The sequence below is a fragment of the Neodiprion lecontei genome, chromosome 1 (genome assembly GCF_021901455.1).
Source record: "Neodiprion lecontei isolate iyNeoLeco1 chromosome 1, iyNeoLeco1.1, whole genome shotgun sequence".
Lineage (NCBI taxonomy): Eukaryota > Metazoa > Arthropoda > Insecta > Hymenoptera > Diprionidae > Neodiprion > Neodiprion lecontei.
Genome location: NC_060260.1, coordinates 25,716,831 through 25,742,757, shown reverse-complemented (window position 1 = coordinate 25,742,757; position 25,927 = coordinate 25,716,831). Strand labels below are relative to the sequence as shown.

At 39.1% G+C, this 25,927-nt stretch overlaps 3 protein-coding genes across 9 annotated transcripts; 1 reads left to right on the top strand and 2 right to left on the bottom strand.

Annotated features, from left to right (window-relative positions):
- Nucleotides 1-307: 307 nt before the first annotated feature.
- Nucleotides 308-7,197, bottom strand: LOC107225007 (F-box/LRR-repeat protein 7). 6 transcript variants are annotated; one of them, XM_015665303.2, is made up of 8 exons: nt 7,097-7,197; nt 6,352-6,451; nt 2,909-3,108; nt 2,227-2,501; nt 1,854-2,120; nt 1,328-1,697; nt 1,051-1,254; nt 308-660 (listed from the first exon to the last, which is right to left on the bottom strand). In XM_015665303.2, the coding sequence occupies exons 1-8, from the start codon at nt 7,102-7,104 to the stop codon at nt 525-527; spliced, it is 1,560 nt and encodes a 519-aa protein (XP_015520789.1). In that variant the 5' UTR covers nt 7,105-7,197; the 3' UTR covers nt 308-524. The 6 variants fall into 6 exon arrangements, with proteins under 6 accessions (XP_015520789.1, XP_046591671.1, XP_046591678.1 ...); XM_046735715.1 differs by lacking the exon at nt 7,097-7,197 and adding an exon at nt 6,779-6,797; XM_046735722.1 differs by lacking the exons at nt 6,352-6,451; nt 7,097-7,197 and adding exons at nt 5,091-5,243; nt 5,355-5,636.
- A 1,596-nt stretch (nt 7,198-8,793) lies between these two features.
- LOC107224996 (zinc transporter ZIP13 homolog) lies at nt 8,794-23,160 on the top strand. The gene is made up of 5 exons (XM_015665284.2): nt 8,794-9,539; nt 10,197-10,559; nt 19,929-20,039; nt 20,752-21,633; nt 21,912-23,160. The coding sequence occupies exons 2-5, from the start codon at nt 10,325-10,327 to the stop codon at nt 22,085-22,087; spliced, it is 1,404 nt and encodes a 467-aa protein (XP_015520770.2). The 5' UTR covers nt 8,794-9,539; nt 10,197-10,324; the 3' UTR covers nt 22,088-23,160.
- Nucleotides 22,420-25,872, bottom strand: LOC107224995 (nucleotide exchange factor Sil1). Of its 2 annotated transcripts, none has more exons than XM_015665282.2 (4): nt 25,507-25,872; nt 24,950-25,227; nt 24,619-24,857; nt 22,420-24,384 (listed from the first exon to the last, which is right to left on the bottom strand). In XM_015665282.2, exons 1-4 carry the CDS (start codon nt 25,640-25,642, stop codon nt 23,631-23,633), a joined length of 1,407 nt encoding a protein of 468 aa, XP_015520768.1. In that variant the 5' UTR covers nt 25,643-25,872; the 3' UTR covers nt 22,420-23,630. The 2 variants fall into 2 exon arrangements, with proteins under 2 accessions (XP_015520768.1, XP_046602741.1); XM_046746785.1 differs by lacking the exon at nt 25,507-25,872 and adding an exon at nt 25,345-25,403.
- Between the last annotated feature and the right edge of the window lie 55 nt (nt 25,873-25,927).

Here is a 25,927-nt window from a genome sequence, read left to right as displayed (position 1 = left end):
AAAGCCATTACTGGCTCTAGACGTAAAGTCGCCTCGCGCAAGCGCCTTCGGAAGGCCTCTCGCACCATCGCATCGTCAAATTGTGCTTTTCCATGCCAACTCTGTATGCATTAGCTTACGCGGTAGCTTGACGCGTATAAAGAAACAAAATTGCACGATCTAGACCCAATTTTAGTCACTGTACTACAATCACTGGAATCATGAAACAACAAGGAAAGAACTTGTATATTGGAACGGTGCTGCAGTGTGCAGGAACGATCACTGAGTGGATCAATTCAGATATTTCAAGATTTTGTTTCTTTGAGTATTTCTTTATTCAAAAATAATATATTATATACGCTTATCTTCGTAGTTGCGTATCCATGCGCAGATGTTAACATCTGTTTGTTAATAGATACAATGTATTTTTTATGTACGTGTAAATTCGTTCATCTTGGCACTTGAATTTTACGGACACGAAAGGCACAGCACTGTGTCTCAAGTCGAGTAATTCACACTTGAAAATTGAATTATCATTAATTTTTCTAATTAAATATTAAATCTTTGTAGTTATGCAATAAATAATAGTTCGTAACTCTGGAACACGTAGTCGTCCTAACTACCGTTGTTCTATCGGCACGTTCGAAGTTGGCTTTAACGATTTCGTAATACCTTCCGTCGCTGGAAATAAAGAGAAAATTGATTTGAATGTATTGTTTACATGTCTAGATGGCAATGGTACCCTTACATCGCTCATTGACTGTTTTGGATCGCTTTAATAACAAGTTTATAATTGAAAAGTCTTTCTCCCAACTCTAGATACAAACTATAGCATTGGATTCTAAAAATAGTTCACTTTATGAATTGATATAGTATATGTTTTCATATTTCTTTCGTCAATCAGGCGTGTTTCTCATTTCCAGAAATGCTCAACTTGAATACATATATATTATTGTATGTATGATAAAAGTATTGATGAAATATTGGAAGCTTTGTTAGGATTTCGTTTGGAAAGTTTCTTATTAGTAGAGGAGAATTCTTTGAATGCTCGCCAATGGAATATGATCGTACCTCAATACCAAACATCTAAGCTTAATACATTTCACCCGCAAAATGTCGATAGCCTTTTGACTCTTGTCAGAGAATCGAAGATTTTCTGGATCCCACCGTAATTCGAGTCGTTCAAGGTTGGGACAGTTATTGGCAATGCCGTCCATGAGCTGATCCACGTGAATATTAACCCCCAACCGCTCCTGGGTGCCCATAACAACAATCCTGTAAAACAAGTTTTCATTGTTTTGGCTAATGTTAGACTTTACGATTCTCGTGTAATCGATCAACTATTCACTTCGTGTTTGTCAGAATTGGCAAAATGCTCTGCCACAGTTGGTCCGTGATATGAGGCATTCCCGACAATGCTACACCCCAAAGCTGGTGACCGTGTCTTGACAAGAATTTGTGCAAACCATCGTCGGTCAGGTTATCCGAACTGTCTAGGTCCAAGGCTATCAAATTTCTCGGATTTCCAACCTCGGCCCAGGATTTAAGTACGCTGTCATTGAAGCCGTTCAATTGCCCAGCGCTGAGAAATCGTAATCCAGGAATCCGCGTCAGCATATCGATCAGGCACTCGGTACTCAAATCTGTTGCTGTTATGTCCAATTCTTGGACGCTGGACTTTTCCCACTCCACCTGCATCACGTACTCACTTTGCAAGTCTGCAACATAGGCATGTTTATTTTCAATCAGATTGTGATCAGCATTGTCGAGAATTGCTATTAGTAAATACGTATAATTGTCAGTAATACTCGAATGTAATCTAGTTTCAGGTGAAACACAAATACACGCGGGTGATAGTTCAACGATGGTCTTACTGGTTCCTTGCATGAGAAGGCAAGTCAGCCGTCTGCTTCTTTGAAAGAGGGTCTTCATAGTCGAGCCGGTAACTTTTGAGCAGAAATTCACGGCGAGACACTCGAGTTGAATGCAATTTGAGGAAAATGCATCTATGTGAGAATCGTCCACAAAATTAATGCCGTACAAGTTGATTACTCTCAAATTTGGCGTTGCTGATTTCAGTTTGTGAACGTTTATCACTTCGTATATTTCTTCTTCCTCTTCTTCGACCTTCTCGTAAGTTCCTGAAATCACGAGAAAATATAATTTTCCTGTCCGGTGCTTATTCATCGTGCATGGATGTGCCTGGCAGATCAACTGTAATACAGAGAGAAATATACTCAAGTATACCTATCAAATGTAGAATTTCCAGTCCGTTGATAAAGTTGTATATCTTTCTCATGAAACCCTCCATGAAGATGACTTCGGACAGACAAATGCACATGTATTTCAACTTTGTCGGGAAAGCCTGCATCTCGGAAAAGTCGTGTAGCTGCATGGCGGTAGAAAAATCGAGCAGCATATGCGTTAAATTTGGACATTTATTGGCCAGCTCATGAAGAACGGTATGAGTTATCAATTCGATTGGAAGCTCGATGTACCTCAACGACGGGCCGAAACGTGTGCTGAAAAAATGGAAAAGAGAATGGTGAGTGCGTGTAAATGAACAGAATTTTACAATCTTATTTTAGACTTGCTTATGTATTCGACATTTATACATGGGTTGTCAAACTACGAGGTCTTTCTTCGAGACATGTTTACTTCTCTGCCGCGGGCTAGCGGGTTTTTAATCATTCGTTTCTAAAACTGTGCTCTGGTGGTCTATTCTCAACTCTCAATTCAATTCATAGAGTTACTAGGCAGCGACTGCGCGTTGTACTCTTATCTTCGGAACAAAATCTGCCCACGATGTAGAACAAAGAGAAGAACTGTCTAATAAATAACAATTAACTAACGGAGTGACAGTGTGTCGTGGAGTGAGTGTCCGGTCATTCGTATTGGCAGTGCTATACGTAGTACAGACCATTAATACCTTATTAAGTGCAGAAGACTTTCGAGAGATCCAACGTGAAGTCCGCTGACCTCCGGCCTCAGTGATACATGCTTCCAGAGGCGGGTGTCGTAAGCAATTTGACGCCATCTTTTACAGACTCTGGCGACCCTGCAGATCTCTCGATGAGACAAGTAGCTGAAAATGTTGAGTATCACCTTGTCCGGGAGTTTCTCGATCGTCTGAGGAACATCGGTATCAAAATTATACACGTAATGGATCGAGCGAACGGATCTAGTATACAGGTATGTGTAATATTTTCTTGCATCTTTAACTGCGCTATCATCAGTTGACTAACGGACACGTCAGGAATGGAATAGATCAAGTTTGCAGGTTTTCTAAATTCTTGAAAAACAAAACCAGGGATATGTTCCTTTTTGTTCCGCGATGGCGAACCACTGCGTATTGCGTTTAACATCGAGCATATTTTATACATTTTATAATACATATATGCAGTACAACAAATCGCGCACTTACGGTGCCGGCAAAACGACTTTTGACGACACCCCCTTCGGAGACATACATCTGAGATGTTTCGAGGGCGATTTGGCCCCAGACATCGACACCGCCAAGATCCATCTTATCTTATGCGCTTCTGTGTCTCTTGGGGGATTTCGAAATGGATTTTATATCGAGTTATAAAAGAAACAACGCCGAAACGCTTGCGCCTTTTCTCGACGTCCTACGGATGTTTAAAAGTTTCCCAAATCGTTTTATGTGCGAACGCACTACTGGGTCTTCTATTGCACAACTGCAGTATACATAACACAGGGTTATTCAAAACACGCGACCTCGTCTAAACTTCCACCCTCACTTATGCACCTCTACACGCGAGTTAGTCAGTGCAGTATTTGCAGGAATCCAACAAGTTCTGCGGATAATAGGATTACGCGTGCGCGAGGGCGCCTAAATATACTCTGAGACTTGGTCGAGTAGACTTAAATTTAAACTACCGACGGCCACTAGACTCTCCTAACAACGCCTCGATCCCACCCTAATTAATATACAACTCATGATCAATTCGAAACTTGTGCAATCTGTACACAAATTGGTGCATCGCCTCATGATATTGCAAATCTCTCTAGGCCGATCCTCACCCCCCCCCCCCCCCCTGCCCCTCGTTCACTCACCGAACTAAGACGCCGAACAGAAGCCAGAACTGTGCAAAGTACCGATAAGTGTGGATATATCGTGACCGTAAAAGCATGAAATTGACAGAGAGTAACCGCATTCGAATATTCATGGGAAAGACAGGGTAGGAAATCGAGAGTTTTTCCCTAAGTGGGCACGTTTTTGTCACCGTTCACAAGTGAAGTAGAAGTTTTTTCCCGTTACGACTGTAGCGCAAACCGTTAAATAAACTACAGTTAAACTTTTTTGGAATTTCAATGAAATATCTCATGGATTTCAGGATCACAAAACGATGTGACTGGCGGTAGAACTTTTTTTGGAAACCGAAGGAATTGAACGTCTCGTATGATGTCGAAAAGCCGCGGTAATTAGGTCTGCAACACTGTATGTGACACATTATGGAAGCAATAATGGTTGAACAGTCAACACGCGCCGTTTGTAAGCACGAATAATTAAAATAGAATAGATCTAGGACTGGTCCCGATCTCCGAATGTTATATGGATTATGAATTACGCCTTCTACATATTATTAGAAATACTGAGAAATCCATTAATCATGTACTCGCGAAACTGTAGTCCTTCGTTCGTGGTTGTTAGCTATGAATATTCCAGTTGGCACCGCACTTACAATGTTCGTTTAATTGTAAATCTTTGGAAAAAATATGAGCAGGGCCAATTTTATATTCACTTCGCCTCCGTTGGCAGTTCAACCGTCACCGATTTGTCTTCGTCAAGTGCCTACTCGCGATACTGTGGTGCCTTTATTGCGAATCGAAAGTTTTTCACCGCTGCACATTGTATTTGACAGATTATTTAGATTATCGAATTTTATGGATTTTTCACGTGTTTCAGTTGCAGCGAAGTCGATATCGATCGGTATTTATCGACTTTTACGCATAATTGATTAAAAACTGCACGAAAATCGTGTCAGCGATTTCCTTTTCTTCTCGATTTTAGTTTACATCACGCGTGCAAAAGAAATTTTGGCAAAAAATATTCCGCACATCACTACGGGAAGATGAAAAAATTTTACCGGTAATTTTCCCCTTCGGATACTGCTGTGCAAATCATCCCTGGATATAGCATTCGTCGCGCTTTCCACGTTCAAATGGGTCCAGGTGCTCATCGTGCCTTGTCTTGAATCGGGTATCGATCACCTCGATGATCATTCGCGAACGCTTAATAACTGTATTTTGTTATTAAATTTGTGTCCGTTAACGTAATTTAAATCGAAATGGAATAGGGGAGGAGAGTCTGCAGGCACCAGGGTACACGATCGAATTAAAAATAGACGTACGTCCACGATCCGCAAATGTAATCCACAGCCGTCACATTTGTGCAAAAATTAGAAATTCAACTGTCCGCAATTACACATTATTCAGGGATACTCGCCACCCTTTTATTCCCTCCCTCGTTTAATTGATTGCTGTTAGGTATACGTCGAGCTGTTGGCCGGCTTCTCGGAGCAAGCACATTCGACTGGGTACTGCTTTAATTAGTTATAAATAAAGGTAGGCAGAGGGCCAGAATGGGCAGTGGCTATCGACATGTCCCGCACTGCATCGGTACATATTTGCCCGAGAAAAGATGACTAACTAAGTGAAATAACCCGCAGCAATTGCTTCCCAGACGAGCTCCTATGGTATATATCATCACTAACACACCCAGGCTTATGTCTTGTATTTTTTCTCTTTTGGATAAATTTCTTGGCTCGAAATTCACTCTGTCGCCCGGCAATCAACCGGGAAAGTTTAGGTGTATAACAAGCGTAGGTGTATCTAGCTCGTATTCCGAGATGCTCAAGAGTTGTCATAAGTTTTCAATGACGCACAAACTGCTTAATTTTCCTATTTCAATCATGCTGTATAATCATATACTCATAAGACCATTTGAATCATTACATGATTACTTTTTTTTTCTTTTTTTTCTTTTTTCCGTTTCACACCTATAGCGCGGAGTCGAGGATTGCCTTCAAGACGTCGAACGCCTCGCTTAGAAATGATAAATATTTGTTTGCCGATGGATGTATGGCCTGTAAAAAATAGCTGACAGACAAACGGCTACTGAGAGCAGAGTACCTATTATACGTAAACACGTGCCAAGCGAATAGCGACGCCCGCGAGTTTATTGGCCCCATCGTATTATACATATACATACTTACGTTATTTACATACATAATCAGACGCCGATCCTGCAATTAAATCCACACTACATCGGTGCTTGCTGGTGTTTAGGGGGGGAGGAGGGGGATATTTTTCAACCCCTACGCGTTGTTTGTAAAAATTAGTTCTCACCGTGTTCGGTCGCCTGATTGTGCGCACCACACCCTCCTCGTCGTGGGTGTTCAGCTGTTGAAGAGCAGCTTCCACGCTGAGCGCGTTCCAATTCGACATTCTTCGCATATCCATTGCACGTGAGGTTACGAGGAATTTAATATATGTAATGAAGCAATGATTACGATTAGTTATAACTGAACTGGACGAATTTCGGTTGAAAAAAAGAAAAAAATTACGGAATGAAGTTTATCATATTTTTATGTCAGCACAGTAAAGGAATGCAAAAGCCGAAAATATTAGGCAGGTTGAATTTTGATTAAAAACAATAAGCTGGTCAAATAATAAAGGAATTAATAACAAAAAATGTTTGAGAGTCCGTGAGTATGGAAAATGCGTCACGGGGACGTTTGACGTTCCATTGGGAAGGATCTCGTGTATGATTTACCTATAAATTTAGTTATGTCCGAGAGCACTGAATAACACACGCAAGGGGTGGAGGGGGCGGGGGGGGAGGGGGATGGGGATAGGTGATGTTAAAATAAATCGTTCGAAAATATAATGTTCATGTGTAAACTTCACAGCCGATGCCGCAGTCGGATCGGACATCTCGGCAATAATTTGCCGCCAGTGTCTTTAAAAGCATGTTACGCGACGTTCTTTGAGTTTTAACGGCTGAACGATAAAACTGTTATAATAAAATCGAAAGATCGGACACCGAGAAGAAAAACTGTGAACTTTCACTCTGAAACTAATATGCGCTTACTCGATCATCGTGGCACAAATGTGAAATGAATCGTAGCCTCTAGGTCCAGGGCAAAAAAAATTGTAACTAAAATAAGCTTAAGTTTCGAAGCATCTTAAAATAGACCAACTTCCGAGCTGAAAGATGTAATATTCTACCAGCCATATTGCCGGCGCCATGGTTCAAATTTGAAAAATTTGAAGAATTGTATTACCACCTAGTGTCGCATAGATACGATAATATTTCAGTACTTTAGATATTATTAATTTTTGGCTACCTGCCAGTTACGTCATTCATTGAATAATCTAAACATTTGCAGAATAAGACTAAGAAATAAATAGCTGATTGTAAATCTTCGATTCTTTTTTCAATCTCTTTGATTTTTTTTCTTCGAATGGAAACATCGGTATAATGATTAAACGCTGGCGAGAAACCACATGTTTCTAAGCCCCTCGACATATCATTGTCTGGTAACGGGGCCAGGCATCTAATTGGCTAAGGTCCAGATGCAATTTTAATTAATTAGAAGTTGCTTTACGCTGTGCTTAGTCGGTCATGCATCCAGCCGGGACCGCGATATGTGAAGTAAGCATCCAACCAACAGATGGCGGTAAGATGGCTTGTCTGCGCCATAACGTAGTATGGCAGTGACCGCGGATATTGAGAATTTAGATGTGTATCGTCAAAACGTTGTACGCGGACATAGGTCTTTTTAGTTGAATTAATAAATCTTGATATTTATTTAGTACACGTATATATCTGGGCCTGTCGGACAAGTCGAAAAAATATAATCGAAGTTATAGAGAAACTAGGGAAGATAATTTGCCTGATCATTGAATTCCACCGGATTCTTAACAATGTAAATTATCCAGAGTAACTGCAGAGGGTGAAACAAGAAACGCATTTTGCGGTCAATATTTTTAGTTACAACAATGGGTCGATGGTATAGATTGCAAGATGGTTACATGGAACGAGAATATGTAGATGGTTCGACAGTCTCCGACTTTTACGTTCGGTTGAAAAACCGCGCATGCGGTTTTTTAGTTGTGTTGAACAACGTATACGGCAAAATTCTCGATGAAAAAATGTCCATACTTGGTTTACACCAGTGTCAAGTTAATTATGGATTAAATCGTACTATGTCATAATTGAATCATATTATCAGCGGCTGGTGCATTAAAGTTTTTTGTAACTACAAATTTATATCTTTAATCTGTTACAGTTGGCCATCTTAGGTTTTAGATTTGTTCACATCAATAAAAGTCTGATTACATGATTGTTACAGTGTAAAAATGTCAGTATTTATTCAGCTCTGAGGGTACACAAATAATGCTATCATGAACAGTAAAATTCAATTCCATAGACGCTGTTATAATTGTTTTTCGTAAGATTCATAATCGCGATGAATAGAAGCCTGAAATATTGAGTTACCACTCGTGTGAAGCGAAAGATGAAACGAGTTACAGCGGTTGACGGTTCGAGACGTTGACGCTCAGTTTTCCACAAGCGACTTAAACCACGAAGGATAAACAAAACGACAACGTTAATTTAAAAACCTAACGTCATTCCAAAATCGTGTTCGTTGTTCCGTGTCATTTGAATGGCTCAGACCTCAGCGCCACCATTGATTCGACGGCGTTATTGAGTAACCGTTTCTTCATCCCCTCCGCCCCGCATTGGCTCCGCGGCATGACAGGTATAAATAGGGACGGCGGCCATGATGGAATTATTCGTTGGTGCGAAGCGTTGAGACGAGGTTGCGTTGTGTTACCATAAAATCGACAAATTGACCGGCACACGGTCATATTGCTTAATAATCTCGCTCGAAGCGGGATGAAAAAATAAACATAAATCAATCCACTTCATCAGTCTAACTTCAGCTGTCCGTACTCAGACCTCAGTGTAGGCTAGTCGGACGCTGATAGTTATCATCGCGGTGACATCGGCCGAATTCAAAAACTACCGTCAGGAATAATCAAGCAGGATCAACAAACGAGTAAGGAAATCGAAACAACTGAGTAAATATCGTCCGGATTGACAAAGAGGAGCAGTGATTACAAATTCTGCCGTACTTCACCTTTGTGAGGTATATATATATATATATATATATATATATACCTGATAAAATACGCGATAACGTTGCCGAATTGTGTACACCTTATACCAACGAAAGCTGAGAACGAGGCTCGCAGATAATACCTATTATTATTTGCCAATGATAGTCTGAGGGGAGAGAAAACACAGCGAGATAAGAATACAAGAAGCTAAAAAAAAAATACAGCTAAACATTTTCTTGTACGGTTCCATATCCTGGCAGTGATACACGCGATTGGTGACGAAAGTGAAGGAGAATGAAATAGCGTCATATATTGACAATCGGCAGGAAGAAGGCATCTCCACTTTTGGGCATATGAACAAAGATCACGAGTTCACCTAGAACACCTTGTCTCCTACCGTATGAAACGTAAGATATTTGTGTATATGTTTGGTATACTCTCGATGTTTTGATAGTAGATTAGACGAAAACAATTGCTGGTATCTAAGTTGTTGACGGTACTCGAAATTATCTGAAAAATCATGCCCCAGTTGAGAGAGTGGAAGGAGAAAGAGATTACTGTATTATTATCCGAAGAGAACTTCTTTCACAGTACAGCATCATTCGGATCATCACTTGTACAGTTGCACCCATGGATAATTTCTCGGATCCGTTACAGGATGGAATAGGACTACAGACGAAAGACACGTAGTGAAATTAATTAACCGGATAATAGATGCAATTATCGAGTTGCTGAAAATGTCGTTTACGTAGTTTTCGTTTTTGCGTCATCGTGAATATTCTACCGACAAGGGCGACTCACGGTATTGAAAGATTAAAAATTAATCATTTGACACGAACTTTTATAACTGCAAATATCACTTTTCATTACGCTAACGTTTAACTTGGTCCTCTTTCATCCTGCGGAGGCTCGTCGAAATCGGACGCCGGCACTTCTGGTGTTCCCCTCGTCAGAGCTAGTTAAGGGCTATTGAAATAAATTAACTCTACTAAACCTTAACAGTTTATCCGCGATAAGGAAGTAGAAAGTTAACGGAGCCTTTCGCACATTATCTGCATATCCAGGAATCCGTGATATTCGAGAGGAATAGAGAGAGCTGCTGGAAAACCTGCAAAAAGCATCCGGGGAAGCAATCGAGCAGATTAGACGAGGAGAGAATAACAAGCCTACCAGACGCGACGCTGCACCGTAAATGGCAACGCTGGGAGGAAACATGGCAACCATGTGTGCGGAGAATTGTACCGATGGAGGGATTCTGTACGAGCTTATGTCGGAGGAAATCTGGGCACCATGGAATGCAGCCCTAAGCTACTTCGAATACCAACCATGGTTCTTCTCCCTTCTTGGAAGTCTGATGGTCGGACTTTCAGGAATTTTTCCCCTCCTCGTTATACCGATAGATCACGGGGTCGATTTGAAACACGGAGGTGAGATAACACGTTCCCACATTTTCTGCAAGGCTGTGCATACACACGATTCCTTTGTTTGTTCCCTGAAACATGGCGTCCGAGACATTTACTTATCGTGGTGCTAGGCCGATGAAACCGTTGATATTGTGTTTCCCTGCATATTTCCCGCTTCCTGCCAATCTCAAGTGAAACAACTAACTTAATTGTGTCACGTGTACATTAACATTGGTCACCCCTTTTCCAAAGGTCGAATGCCAACGAAAAAAAAAATAACAGTGTGAAGTTTCGGCACACGTAGTGTGTGTGGAGAACATACTCGATGTATTGACTCGTTGTCTAGGTTGACTGAGTGGGGCGTGACATGGTGTACGTTAATTTATGTACCGTAGAAAACAAATTACGCAATGTTTAGCGGGTCGCCCAATCTGCTCGAATCCTTCGGTAGAAACTTTTCGGCAAGGAATTTACTACCTACTATTGTGTATGAAATATGCCGTACTTAACAAACTCACGATGAGTATCGTGGTAGACAACTTCGCGTCGGGTTCTTCGCCAGTGGCTCTCAAACTCTCCTAAACCTATAGTGGCTCCTTTGTCAGGCTGTTCTAGGCCAGTCACGTTACCGAAACAGTGGGAAAATAGCGGCAAATGCGCAGGGTTTAGGGCGATCCGTTAGGCCTAAGATATATTTACAGAGTACACTAGATTCATATATCTCGTGAAGTTAACTTAAATTCGTATTTACCAACGAATGGGATATTTAAATTGTGACAAATATTATACGTTGAAACGATGCATAGTCATTTAAATCGCTAAAGCGAGCTTCTACATGTCCAAACATTTTTTCACTCCCGTAGACGTTAGTGTTTAAAAATGCCTGGAATAGAGTGCGCGAAAAACAAAAATTGATGCATTGTGAAAATTACAGTCGATTTCATTCACACAGGTTGCCTGACTGAGACGACTCGGTCGGTAAACGTAGAGTTGCGGCATCGCTGTAATGACCCGTCATTGGCACGCGCGGATCTAAATAAGCTGTCGCCTAAATGCGACGCATTATGCCGCAGACCGCGTTATTTATTAGCACGCGGAATGTATGCTGAATGTCTAATAACGGGGCCCTTGAACAACGTAATGCCGCCAGATCTTGAACCTTGTTTGGCGTTGAAGATGTACAAAACTAGGGACCGGTTATATAAGAATCCGGTTGACGACCTTCCCTCCTCCCCGCCAACATGAACGAAACGTTGGTCAGGACCTAAGGAAATTTCTGACATACTCCACTTTACGCTCGAACAAATAGTTTATCCCTCCGTTATACAGAAGGCTACATGAAGAATATTTTTGTTCTTTAAACAATTCCAAGAATCACAGGAAGTACGTAACAACTATCAATCTTTAACGAATAGAAAAGCATTTTTCAGAAAATTATCAGTGGATCATCATTGCATGAATAGATGAACCTTTCGTCGACCCTATAAACCCTGAACTTGGAAGCTTTAGTGCAAAATACTTGACAGGCGCAAAGTTCACTGTCGGGATATATTTTGTGCGCTATTATAGTCTTGGCCCGGACTTTTATTATGTGTTTAAATGTTGTTATTCAAGTATGCGTCGATAGCGCAGCTAATCAATTAATGGTAGTTGGTTCTCGAGATATCGTTCGTTAAGAGGCAGATGGTCGTTGAAAGAATGCACGTGATCCACATGACGCGATGTGCGCAGCAACGATACACGAACCGTTTTCGTATTATCATTGTATTATATTGTGCATCACGATACATGCAGTGTAGAGAAGCAACAGAAAATTGCAATTTACTTTTGCGCGCCCCTTATTGTTTCAATGTATAATATCGGATACTGAACAATTATTATCTTTTGACATACTGAAAGAAACGTAGAAAGTGACAAGCTATATAAACAGCAGTAATAACCGTTCAAAAATTTGGCGCACAGATCGAAAACAAATTACGTCCGAACTCGTATATGATACGTCAGCAACTCACTTGCCGTATCATGTTGATAACTTATTATAGGCGTGATGGTAGCTGCAAAACAATTCCTGCTTTGTGGAGAAACGAGTGCAGAACGGAACAAAGAACATTCGTCTTTTTCGAAGCTCTTTCAAGTATCCGCCCAGTTGGAAACAGCTTGCGGAAAACTGTTCAGTTTTTTCAGTTTTATGTTCAACTTTGAAAATTCATTTCTGCGCAACATTTCTCCGCACTCGGTCTGACTGGACAAAAACGTTGTACTGTCCTAGTTGTAAAGACGGTGTACATAGTTCAGTGACATTAACATTTTTGTTATATCGTAGACGCAGTAACTTGGTTAAAAAACGACTAGACAGTAAAATGTTTTTCGTCCAGTCATAAATTGAGACTCAATTTTGAAAATTCATATCGGCGTTAGGATTCCTCCGGACTCAGTTTTCCTGGACAATATACATTGAACAAATAGAAACATACTTTCTTTGTCGTAATGACATTTATATTTTTTTTACATTGTAGGTATATTCACTTCGTGAAAAAATATGCATGCTTATGACGTTGATAGATGTGAACACGTGTTGTATCCATGTCACGGTAATGTGATTCTAAGCTTGGTTTCATCCCATAACCTTACTAATTAATTTCACTTCAGATAAGGATAGGCAAACTAATGCATATCGAGATTAGAGTAACTTAGTAGGTGAATGACTAATTTTTGTACTCTGGCGACATACATTTTTATGTAGGCACACAAGAATACACATCTTTCACGTAACGTTGACAGGTCGAAGTACATTTTCAGGAATATCATTCACTATTGCGAGTATATAAATTACAGTACATACCTACGTGAATTTATCAGCATTTATGCTTATATGAGAATAATGTATCACATAAACTTTCGATTGTGTAGTCATAATGGATGTTACAAATTTGAACAGCAAAACAATTAGCATTTAATAAATTACCATGGGTAGAAAAGTGCTATAAATATTTTCATTACGCGTTATGAGCGCAGATATTCGATGCTTGATATCTGTGGTATTATTGGACATTTTGAGATTAGGTCGGGGGATTTCGCCAGTGGGGCAATATAATTTTTTTTTTTGTTTATTCATAAACCTCCATATTGGACCCATGAATACGAATGATGTATTGATTTTATACAATTCAGTGAATGTTGAATCAAATATTCCTTCTGCTGCCAAACCAAGACTACAATAATAGCAATATTGCCGTTCTTGGAACTTTGTAGATTTTAATTCGGTACACGATGCTCTCACAATCAGAACAAATTCACAATTGGCTTTCCTCCGTATGCGAATTCCAACTATGATGCTTTCAAATCCAAGCACGCGAATGATACTTTGGCCGTTTATAACTCCTAACATTGGTAGTCAGTCTGTATTGGAGGTGAAGTTGAAGAAAATAACCATTCTTACCTGCACTACAATCAAACGTTTCAAAAGTGCCTCGTCCAGTTATTTTTTCATAAAGTTTTGTGATAAAACATAGGAACGATAAATAGGTTGGTTTGGATTATAAAAAATAAGACCATCCAATGATACATACGTTTGTAATGTAAATTCCTATATTTTATTGTTTATAGATATCTTTGCTCGTTAATCTAAACAGACACGTTTGGCTTGATCCTGCAGGTATGTGCGAATGAAAGTCAAAACTGAAACACGTTCAAATCTTTGATATTTCCTTTCAAATCTAAGGCCGTCAGTTACTTACATGCCGAGATATAGCAAGGCATTTATAATCAGTGTGGTAACGTGATCCTTGACCGCAAATTATCAATTCTAGAATCTAGATCACAGTATTGACTGTACAATAATGCGCTGATTGAAAAATCAGTTCATCGTGAGGAATCAGCTGTTGAAATTCTTGTAATAACATTTTAAACACTAGACACCGACGCTCGCTGGTTTCAAGGATTGAACACCTAGCTCACGAAAGTTTCTTGGGGAAATAACAGGAAGTTACAGACAAAAAAAAAAAAATTTCGTCATCACTTATCTACATATATTCATCGAGGAGCACTCGGGTTTGCAAAAACTTTTTCTACGACGCAATTTCTACTGGATTCATAAATACGGGTCAATCCTTCTCTCGCCCTTCACCTTGAGTCTCTGGTTGTTATTGTTAGCTAAACCATTATATAATTATCGAATCGATGAGAATTCAAGGTCAAAGTTGAAGTGTCACCAAAGGCAACGCACGAAGGCTGAATCGGTTTAATTAAACGTTAAAAGAGGTCGAGGATAAACCGAGGAGATGCAGAATACAAATGTTATAACGTAATGCGGAAATATAACTTACGACACAATTCTGAATGTTACATAACTTTACTTTTTCCAAGAGTAGTTCACGGAACTAACACATTAGATATTGCGTACTGGAAACAAACTTTTCGTCTATATTATAACTCAATAGAGTTTATAGACCAAGTACTGCAGCACCTTGATGGTTCAACTATTTATCATAAAATAATAATATTTAATCAGCGGTCTTGCTTATCATGCTTTTTATTCTAGACAGCGTCCCACTCTTCTACAATGTTCAATGCAACATCCTTGTAATTCGATGTGAGGAATGGAAGCACAGAAGCAAACAGCATAATAGAAAACTGCCGCACAAATTTCTGTGCTTTATTAAATCTTCATTAGTCACTGCTTAATCACTTTGCAAAGTCTGAAAGTCGCTGATTTCAAGTGACTCGAACGATATGACTGTGTTATCAGCCCTGCAATCATACAATATACATAGTTAAGCTTGCATTGGTTAATTTTGAAGTGCAAAAGATTCGAAAAAAAGGAAAAAGGATCAATCCTGACTGCGACAGTAGCCGAGATAACAGATGTAATCACTCACAAAACCTCTTTATCTCGCGATTGACGGCTATGCATTGTATTTGAATTAAAAAAAATAAGCTTTAATAACAATATCACCGGGAATATCTGTTACGCAAGCTTGAAAGAAAGGCTTTGTTTCATGCACAATCTGTACGTATTGCATCCATGTATGCATGTTTATTTTACAATCAATTCTCGTGGCGTTTCAGTTTCTGCGCAGTGTGAGGACACTCTGTTGTATATTATAATTGAATGAAAAAGTGTACTATAGGAATGCTGGGAAAAGATAACAATAACGTATGTGTGTGTACGCGATATAGTCAGATATGTTTTCTCCATTGTATCTGCATTACCGCGTCTCGAGTAACTTTATCTGTATCTTTGAAAATAAAAAAATTAAAATACGTCGTGTTCGCAAAAGTAATGAGAAAAAAAAAACCAATGCACGCGATAAATACTCATACGGAGTCGAAAGTGGCTGTGGACAATTAGCCTTTGGCCAATGACTTGTATCTAACCCCGCGTTATCCGTTAACGGAATTATGCGGCATTGTAAATGACCGTAGTATCAGATTACTCGCGATAAATTTTGCATTTTAGGGGGCGTATCGGACAGGTTTCATGATAACTAATCCGAGGAAAATGATCTGTAACTGTTCTCGACTTTGATATACTGCAATTATCCATCATTCGTCGTAGCTAAAAAATAGTGCACCGCGATTTTCTCATTCCGGGAATGACCAGCCAATCGACTAGATCAATGCGCATTGTGCAGTGCTGTAGCTTAGTTATACATTGCAATTATTTTACTATCTCATATTCTCATTCTTGATTCATTTGAATGGATGAGGGTAGACACTGGGCCATGGAGGGATAGAAGATTAGATTGGAATCGTTATTGGGTCATAAAATACACCGAGAGAAATTTTTAGTTCCGGTTATCGCTCAGTCCTTGCTTATTTTCATTTTTTATTAATTTTATATTAAATGGTTACGTTTATCTCGTTCTTCGTAATCCCAACAATATTCAAACAGTTTTTTTAACGATACCTGTTTTACTGAATTTTTCTAGTTACTGTAACAAATGAAATTTCTCTCAGCGTAGGGCTTTGGTTTTTGACCAACATCACACTGCGCCTTCCATCTTAGCTACGTTGTGCGAAGAGAGAAACCGAAAGTGAAAGTCCATAGAAGAGTTAAAGGGGCTAATCAGTCCGTGTTTAACCCTTGAGACGATTGCTTATTTCGAAAACACTCTGGAGGAACGTCAATTTTTCACGCAGTCCTCGGCAATTGGTATAATCCATGTGTAATGAAAACACCTTTTTTATCTTTAACCATGCGACGAGCTGAGGCTGGAAGCCGGTTATGTTAATGAGTTGTTAATGATGCAACCCAGAAGTAACTTGCGTATATCAATACCTATTAGCAGAATATACGAATTGTTAGTACATAGTCGTTACGTATAGTTACTATGATAGCACCTTGTTAAACGGCCAGTTGAACGTTCGTTTTATACATATATGTATATATACACGATGTTCCACATAAATTAATTGAATGAAAGACACGCGGATCGACTTCTTGGCAAGCATGCGAATGAATTGAAAACGAAATGTGATGACCAATACGCAAGACACGTTCAACTGCGTAGTTCGCATTCTTGCCAGATGCTGGTCTTCCGTACCAACAGTAAACCTCCGGACTACAAATTAAAAATATCCAACTATTCCGTCAGGACCATGACGACGGTAAAATGTTTGGCGCAAGAGATATTTTCTTTGTTATGTTCTTACCTTGTAAGTGCTTCGCATTTCTACGCATTGGTACAGCAAGCGCTTGCTTTCATAGTATGAGATGCGGGGAAAAAGTGCAAATTTTTATTCAAAAACAGTTAATAGTTTGTCGCGTGACGCAATTATTTTAAGTAAAATAATGCTGTTTAAGTGGCTTTAGAAATGTATATACAGGGTAGGCCAAAAACCGTGACTGACTTGAAACGTGAATAAAATCCGAACGCGTCGACCAATTTTCGAAAACTTTATTTTGCTTGAAACTAGAAGAATGAATCTTTCATGACGCGTGTGAAAATCTGAAAAATTTCATTGATTTTTAATATTTCAAAAAATTTTTAATATTAATTTTTGTCAGTCTCTCAGCGACTTTTTCAAACCTGTTTTTCAAGAGCATGTATCTCAACAGCGATTTAAGATTTTCCAGATTTTCAAACGTGAAATGAAAGGTCCGTTCTTTTACTTTCGAGAAAAAAGAAGTTTTTAAAAATTGGTCAACATGTTTGGATGTTATTCACGTTTTAAATCGCTCCCGTTTTTTTTTTTTTTTTTTGTTTTGCCCACTGTATACGTAATGTGTTCAGTTGAGAAAACAATTGGACTTCTTGGAGATGCAAACGAACGGTCAATTTGAAGAAAAAAATAGCATAGCACACAGGGTGGAGTATTTTTCATCATTCTTGAACCATGTGATGTAACTTCCGAAGTTATCATCGGTTCGCAGCTTTCTCATTGCCAATGGAATGAACTTGCATTGTAAGCAATGGTTCGTAACTAATTTATAGGGTATTTTCGCACGGTTGCGAAACATGGAGCAGCGTGCGTGGAAGTGATAATGTGAAAATCGTTCGAAGGGTCAATTCTAGTGGATGAGTCTCGTGGTCTGTGTTATAGAAAAGATTCACGCAATAAAAATTATTTCATGCCGCACGATATCTGGATTACTTTTAGATAGTGAGAAAATTTAACTTCCATTAATACTGGCGTATTTTTCTATGGAATTGTTTTTTTCCATCAATTTTGCAGCGTAATGAGTTCGGGAAGCAGAGGTCTGTCCTCTAGACTGTTTGAATGAAAGAATATCTTCTGAGTGATAAAGTAAGAGGTGATGTGCTTGATGATAATTGCAAATGAACAGGTTTCGTCACTTTGTAATCTATGAGATTATTATTTTAAAGGATAGAACAAGTCTAATTAGTTTCCGCAGAATCTCTCACGCACTCGCGATACGATCACAATTTTGAAACTCCCCGCTTATACGATAAGCACATCATGACGTTACGTTCTTTGATCCATCGCTGTGAAGATCGCGGTGCTTGGGAAAGTGTAACGAAACATGTTTAAGAAAAAAATTCCTTCCTCCAACCCCGAAAAATGATACCTCAAATATGAGACACGTGCAAATTACGAAAAACACTTGAAACCATAGTCAGCAGTTTTTGCTATTTACGTTCAATCACATCAGTTGTTGTGTTTCGGAAGAGTTTCGGACTCACGTCTCGCATGTAGATGATTTGATTAATCGGCGATAGACCAACGTTACAACACAGTTAAAAAGCAATTATGATATTGGATAACGATTATCATCAGCCGTGATCTATAGATTCTGTAGAATTGCGTGATACGTAAGACGTGACGTTTCTCAATGAATTTTTTCTTCGCCTTCAGATTAAGGGCATTATTCACTTCTCCTTCTTTCTTGCGTAAATAGCTCTTAAGAGAATGCCTGTGCATAATCAAGATGTAAAGCATCTCATAACACGTTGTAATAACGATAACAAGAAATTAATTATGACAAATCATTTAGATATCGACATTGGGACTTGTTTCGCATTTAATCCACAAAATTCTATTTCGGATCAAAAAACCAACGAAGTGAAGTTGACTTCGCAGTTACATCCTACTTCAGTGGTAAGTGGGCTGCATGTTTGTAAAGTCTGTACCAAATGAAAAAAAAAAAACAGAAAAAAAGCAAACAAGTAAACACGATAAACGGCGCTTTCGGGGAATCCAGATAATTTCAACAGAATTCATTGAGACGGACGGTTTATCATATATTTAATAAATACAGGAAGCGATGTCTATACCATAGTAAACGGTCAGTTATATTTGCCTCGATAGTTTTAGACCGTAATAAACTGTTGATGTCAGACAGCGCGGCATGGTTTGAATATTGCGACATGTTTCATAACAATAAGTATAGTCAATTCCGCTCGTTCGGATATGATTGAGATTCTAATTATCACCGGCACGTGACGTATCTGCAACACATATCGAAGAGTATTTCGGCGGCTTTGTCAGACACCGAACGGAGTGTAATACCTAGTTTTTACGTACGTAAGTATGTAACGCCGTGTCGCCGGTTAGCAAAGACGAATGCTTGTGCAAAATATCAAGCGATCGTATCTAACTTTTACAACACAATGGGCAGGTGTCCTGGGTTTTTGTGTTATTGCGTTACTTTATACCAGCTAGCCGCGGAAACTTTACACTTTCTCCTCGCATTATAAGTAAATGTTGGACATCTCGTGCCGCTATCACGAATCGGTGAACACACATGTCAAAGTTCAGCCCGATTAATTCTCATCAATGATGCGCACTGGGTGAGTAATATATTGTCGCAAATAGGCTATCGTCGTTCAGATGTGTTAATAATATTGTTGCTTAAACGCATCGTCAATACGTGTATGCATATGGGCATACACCGTATGAATAATCGCTTTTTTACTTGTCTTTTTACAGAGAGCTCAGGAACACTCAATGTTTTATTGAGTTTCGCAGTCGGAGGACTTCTGGGCGACGTTTTTTTGCATCTACTACCAGAAGCATGGGCAAACAAGGCGCTGAATCAATGTACGTATAATATATACAAGCTGTTAGTAATTCAAATTAACGTGGCGCGGCACCGAATGTTCCTTGAAACATGCTTTGCTAGTTAGGACAAAAAACTGCACAAGACAATTACAGTTACTACCGGGCATTGAAATCGCGGGTGACGTAATGATGTAATGGTTACTGCACAACTGCTGGTTGAGTAATCAGTCTTTCCGATTAACAGGGCGCTTATGATTATGTTTAATGCGTATTGTATTATCCTGCGGATTTTTTGCGGTCAACGATACTATATTCAATTCCTTAAAGAATTATCAGTCCGTAATTGCACGTATTTTCACGTGCGTGGGCAAATGTTACGCACGTGCTACCGCAGCAGCTTCCCTTATCATCGCTTAACCGGGTTAAAATTCAATCTGCACGCCCTGAAACAGCCAATTTAAATACGAAAATGTAACAGTGTAGGCAGCTAATGCTTGTACGCCAGTGTCAGGGTTCGTCTCGCCTGCGCTTTGATGACCTCTTGATTCTAACATATTAGTGCACGTCTCAAATCTGTAAAAATATATCTCGCCTCGGAGATTATTACTATGTCATTTATGAAATGAGTCCAGCTATCTTTAACCGATGTTTGAAGGCCGTCAAAGCTGCAAGAATTTGAGTAACGAATAGTAGGTACATCCAGAAGTTTTTTGAAATTTATGTTGTAATATCGTTGCTTTCTTTTTTCAAGGGTCGAAAGAAGGTCACGCGTCGATGGCATGTGGCTTGTGGGTATTGGCAGGGTTCCTGGTCTTCGTGATCGCGGAAAAAATATTTGGTGGATTAGCGCATAACGGAGACGACGAGGAAGATGAGGAGGAGGAAGAGGAAGATGAAGATGAAGTTGACGTTGACGTTGACGACAGCATGAGATTGTCGGAAAGCATAAACGCGGCCAAAATAAGGCAGCTGGAATTCTTGAATAATAACAACTTTCAAAAAGAATTGGAGAACAACAATTGTCTAATGTCTAATGGAAACGTAAAGAACGGCTGCGTGAGATTAAGTGCCCAGATGATAAACGGTATCCCAAAGGATATCTTTAGCCTAAACGGTGGTTGTTGCAACACGTCCAACAGCTGCAAAAACGATCTGAACGCAAAATTATCGAACGGCTTTATTTCGAACCTTTCAGATCATGCGAACTCTGTGAAAGACTCGGCGGAGTTAAAAAATGGCGTCGTTACGAAGGGCAGTAACGGTTACGTGAAAATGATCGGTGAACCAATGAAAATCACCAAAAATTCTTCACGCGAAATAATTGCAGCTAAGAAAATTGCTAAGAAAGAGAAAGCTAAACATATTTCTGGGTACCTGAATCTATTGGCCAATTCAATTGACAACTTTACCCACGGCTTAGCAGTCGGTGGAGCATTTTTAGTTTCCTTCAGGCTCGGGGCTCTTACAACCCTAGCTATTCTTGTTCATGAAATACCGCACGAAGTCGGAGATTTCGCTATTCTTTTAAGAAGCGGGTTCAATCGGTGGGACGCGGCTAAAGCGCAGCTGCTAACAGCTGGAGGGGGAATTTTTGGCGCTTTAGTAGCCGTGTTATGCTCTGGAGGCGGTGTCGGTAAGTTTCAATGCTTCGGTCTATTCCGACTGAATTTCTATAACAGTTTGTTTGAAACGTTGTTCCCATGGGCTATTGCCTCGATCATTGACATAAATGGGTACTTAAATGAGACAATAAACTTTTTTCATGACTGACTACAGGAGATATTTTAGACATTTATTGTAGTTTCCGCTTCCGCAAAGCAACATATTCAATACTTTAAATACACGTAGGAATTATACATATATACGTTCTCGAATGAATATGTGGAATAAATTTACCGTTATTATTTGCAGAGGCTAGAACAAGCTGGATTTTACCGTTCACAGCAGGGGGCTTCCTTCACATCGGCCTGGTTACTGTCTTACCTGAACTTCTCCAAGAAACGAACCCTAAAGAATCCTTGAAACAACTAGCTGCTCTTTTACTTGGTATTACGTTAATGGCCTTTATGACTGCGATATGTGATTGAATATCAGAAGATTTTCGAGTAATTCAAGAAATGAAGTTAAAAAGAGAGAAAAAAGCTATACAAAAACCCATAACGCCGCGCAGTGCGTGATGCGCAAAGTATATGTGAATGTAATAATTGCAGTTTTAAAATGATTGACTGAGCGAACTGTAAAGTTCGTCAAAATTGGACTAAGAATTAACAGTTTAATTTTTCTTTATTCGTTTGTCAAGACTTTCGGTGGAATTTCTTACAGAACTTGATTTAGTTGAAAATTGATTAATGATAACAATAAGTATGCAGTATATGATAAACATGAAACCAAAAAAAGACATCTATTTTTTGAAATCGCGCTTAATCTCATATGAATGGGAAAATAATTGAATTATATTTATTAGTCGTTATTGTTAATTAACCATCATAATGAAAAGGAAAAACTGTTGACTTATTCATAGAATGTACATTTCTCCCCCCATCCCGCAGGAAATTTATGCTCAATGAATCAAGGTGTAGGAAGTTTATGTTCTACTTACTAGGTATCGTGAGTTCAAAATGTAAGTATAAGCAGTATTTGCCATGTTATACCTGTACCTATGATATATCGATAGGCGTAGGGTGAGAGTAAAGATAAAATTGAAAGGCATAGTAAACTGTAAGCTTAGGGTTTGTAAGATTGTACTGTATAAAATATATTTTTAAGTTCCTATAGAATCGGTGTCAAAGAATTTTTGCCGGTATCTTTGATCCTCAATTAAATAATTTTGGATTGAATTTTGCTGATTTTCTTGCACGGGAAAATATTGTATGTGATATTAACTGATTGTGAATAATGGCTTGAAATTCAGAAAATCAGTAGTAATACCAACTTTTCCAGTCTATTGATGTAAACCCAATATAATAATTATTGTACTTAAAATAGTGAAAGTTAATGAGATTGGTTATTTTGCTATGTTAATTACGAGTGCCTTTCTCCCCGGTATGTAAATACAGCACGATTTTCTAAGCACATTTTATAATGACCATAATATATCTAATTCTGACCTGTTTACATCTAATCATCGGGTTTTGTAAATAAAATAATTATTGTATGTGAAGCGAAATTGTTTTATCTCGGCGTATCTCGCGTGAAAAATGGTAATGAACAATTTTGTCCGCTTTAATATAGAGATAATTGGCTTTGTGCTAATCCAAATCTCCAGACAATTGTATGTTGAGTAATTCATCATTAAGTGATTATTACTTAACGAGTATCAAAGTATCGTGGTGAAGGCACACTGTTGTTTTACATCAGTTGCTGTGTTTTATTTACCATTATGTTATTCAATGTCGTCATTTTAGTCAAATGTCGGGGGGATGATATTTTGTATGTACAGATATAATTCATATTAGGCTTGTGAACAGATATGACAGTCTTAAAAATTTATATTTATAGAGTAGTCAACAAATGGATATTCACTTACAATACCTTACACAAATATTCAATCATCTTACTTAAGTATTAAAATCTAAGGTTATTGATACGTTATACTGCACCAACGGGTAGTTGGTAGATCCTTTCATGACCTTACAGTTCATCATGAAGCTTGTCAAATATGGTCTGCTTCGTTTTTTCTACCAGTCTCAGCAAATGCCGAAGCAAATCATCATCGTCTGAACGCAATTTTAGACCCAAGCTTTTGTACAAGGCACTGATGCTGTGCAGAGCAGCTAAGATTTCTTCTTCGCTTTGTTTAAACTCAAGTTTGCAGATATTGCCAGCAGTGAGTACGCATTCGTAAATAGCTTCTAGTAAGTCGTGGTCTTGAGCATTGAATTCAATCTTCACTTCATTCTGTATAGTTTTTACTAGTAAACTGCTTAACTGTGAGCATAACTTATGTTGTACTATTTTTCCCTCTAATTCAACGTCTGTATACTCTTGCACTTTCAAATTACGGCGCTCCAAGTCTTCGATTTCATTTAAATTTTCCCTTTCGATGATCAAATCGTTAACCAGGTTCATTATACGTTTCTGTGCAGATATGGGACCATCTGCCAAAACCTGAGAAAATATTTCTAAGCCGCCGTGACTCAGTAGTGCTTTTTGTGCAGCTGGGTAGTTCCGGACCAGGGAACCCAGTGCATATATACATCGATCCATCAACTTCGAGGTGCCGTGTTTTGTCAACATGCGTAAAATGATTGGAACAAATTCCGACTCCAGTGCTATTTCCTTCACCTTCGGGTTTGACTGTACAGCTGCTCCGAGGACATGAAGGGCTTCACACTTGATCTCCTCTATTGTGCCATTGAGACAAGGGTGTATCACTTTCATCAGGCTGAAAATATTTACAATGTAAAGTGAAGACCGATTGTTATATGATACGAATTAATACTATAAGAATTGGCACAAGTAAAGTTTTCCTAGAAGGCAGATGAAGAGCGATGTATTAATTTCAGACTAGAAGCAACAGATTTGATGAATGGAAAATGAAAAACGTGAAAATGCTAAATTCTATTTCAAACAGTTCCATGCACAATTTCAAAAATTGTAAAATGTAGACTGTACGCACCCTCCGAATCTGGTGAATTCGAGCCCATTGTCAATGTCATGGACCAGGTATTCTAACTGACCCAATATATCCATGATGTCTTTGATCTCTTTGGCATCTAGTGATCCGGACGTAATTGCAGTTCGATGAGTATCAAACTGTTCAATGAAAATACCTAATAAATCAACGTCGGTTGACGGGCCAAAGTTTATGTTCTCATACTCCTTCTTCAGTTCATCAAAGCTCTGGAACCTGGCACGCTTTAGAAAAGAAAGGAAAATAAGATGTCAGTAATGTGGAAAATGCGACTATTTCCTGTTTGACATTAAGATAGATTTGAGCGACGAATTACTTTGGGTTTCCGTGCGAAAGGAGTCTTGTTAGACTTAATTTTTTTCAATTCGGTTTTTAATTCTTCCCCAGATATTTTCAAAGTCCTATCATCGTGCTGAATCTGTCCATCATTAATTTCCGAAGGTTTTAAATTCTCCGCGTCTGGATGTAGGGCTACGGATTTGCGCATTTCATCGTTATCCGAAATTTCTTTCTCGCTGGGTTCCATCAGTTTTGCTTCTGTAATGCCAGTTTGAAAATTATGCCGAACATGAAGACCTTTTGGGATTGGTGTGCCTGAAAATTATTAGCGTTCGTTAGGAAGCGCGGGATTCGTCGAATAATCGAGAAGCCTCAAACCCCGAAAAAGCTTTCAAAATGTGAAATATAACGGCGTATCGAATCTTATCGCACCGTGTAAAGTGGGGAATTTAATAGGGCGAATGATCTATGAGCCATATGCCGATCTCTCGTTGGTAAACGATCAATTTATGCAATCGCACGAGGCCTGTGTACTTGACTGACGTTGTAAGCACACGTCAAGTGCGAGAAAAGTAGTCCCGTTTCTCGACCTACCCTTTTCAACGACTTGCCATTCTTTGGTGGGTATAAATACACTGTCATTTTTCGATCCTTTCTCCGAAGCTACGATATCGTTGATCCAGAGATACGAGACTATGATAAACAAGCATAGATCGCACACGTAACGCATTTTCCAAGAGAACGTGTCGAATAGGCGCTGTGAGCAGGTGCCGGATTTCTTCTAGAATATACGGTTACTCATATAGGAATTAAATATCCGTTCTAAGCGACACGAGAACCCGTTAATAATATTTACAAGGGTTTTTCAATACCACGCACTCGCGCTGTCACGTTTTACAAACCGTTTGCCTATTGTTGAGAAAATTTATCTTATTAATGCAGTCGTTTTGCAAAACCTAGTTCGTCACTTCTGTCGCCAGGTGCCGTCTCGAGACCAATAGCGCGTCGGAATGAC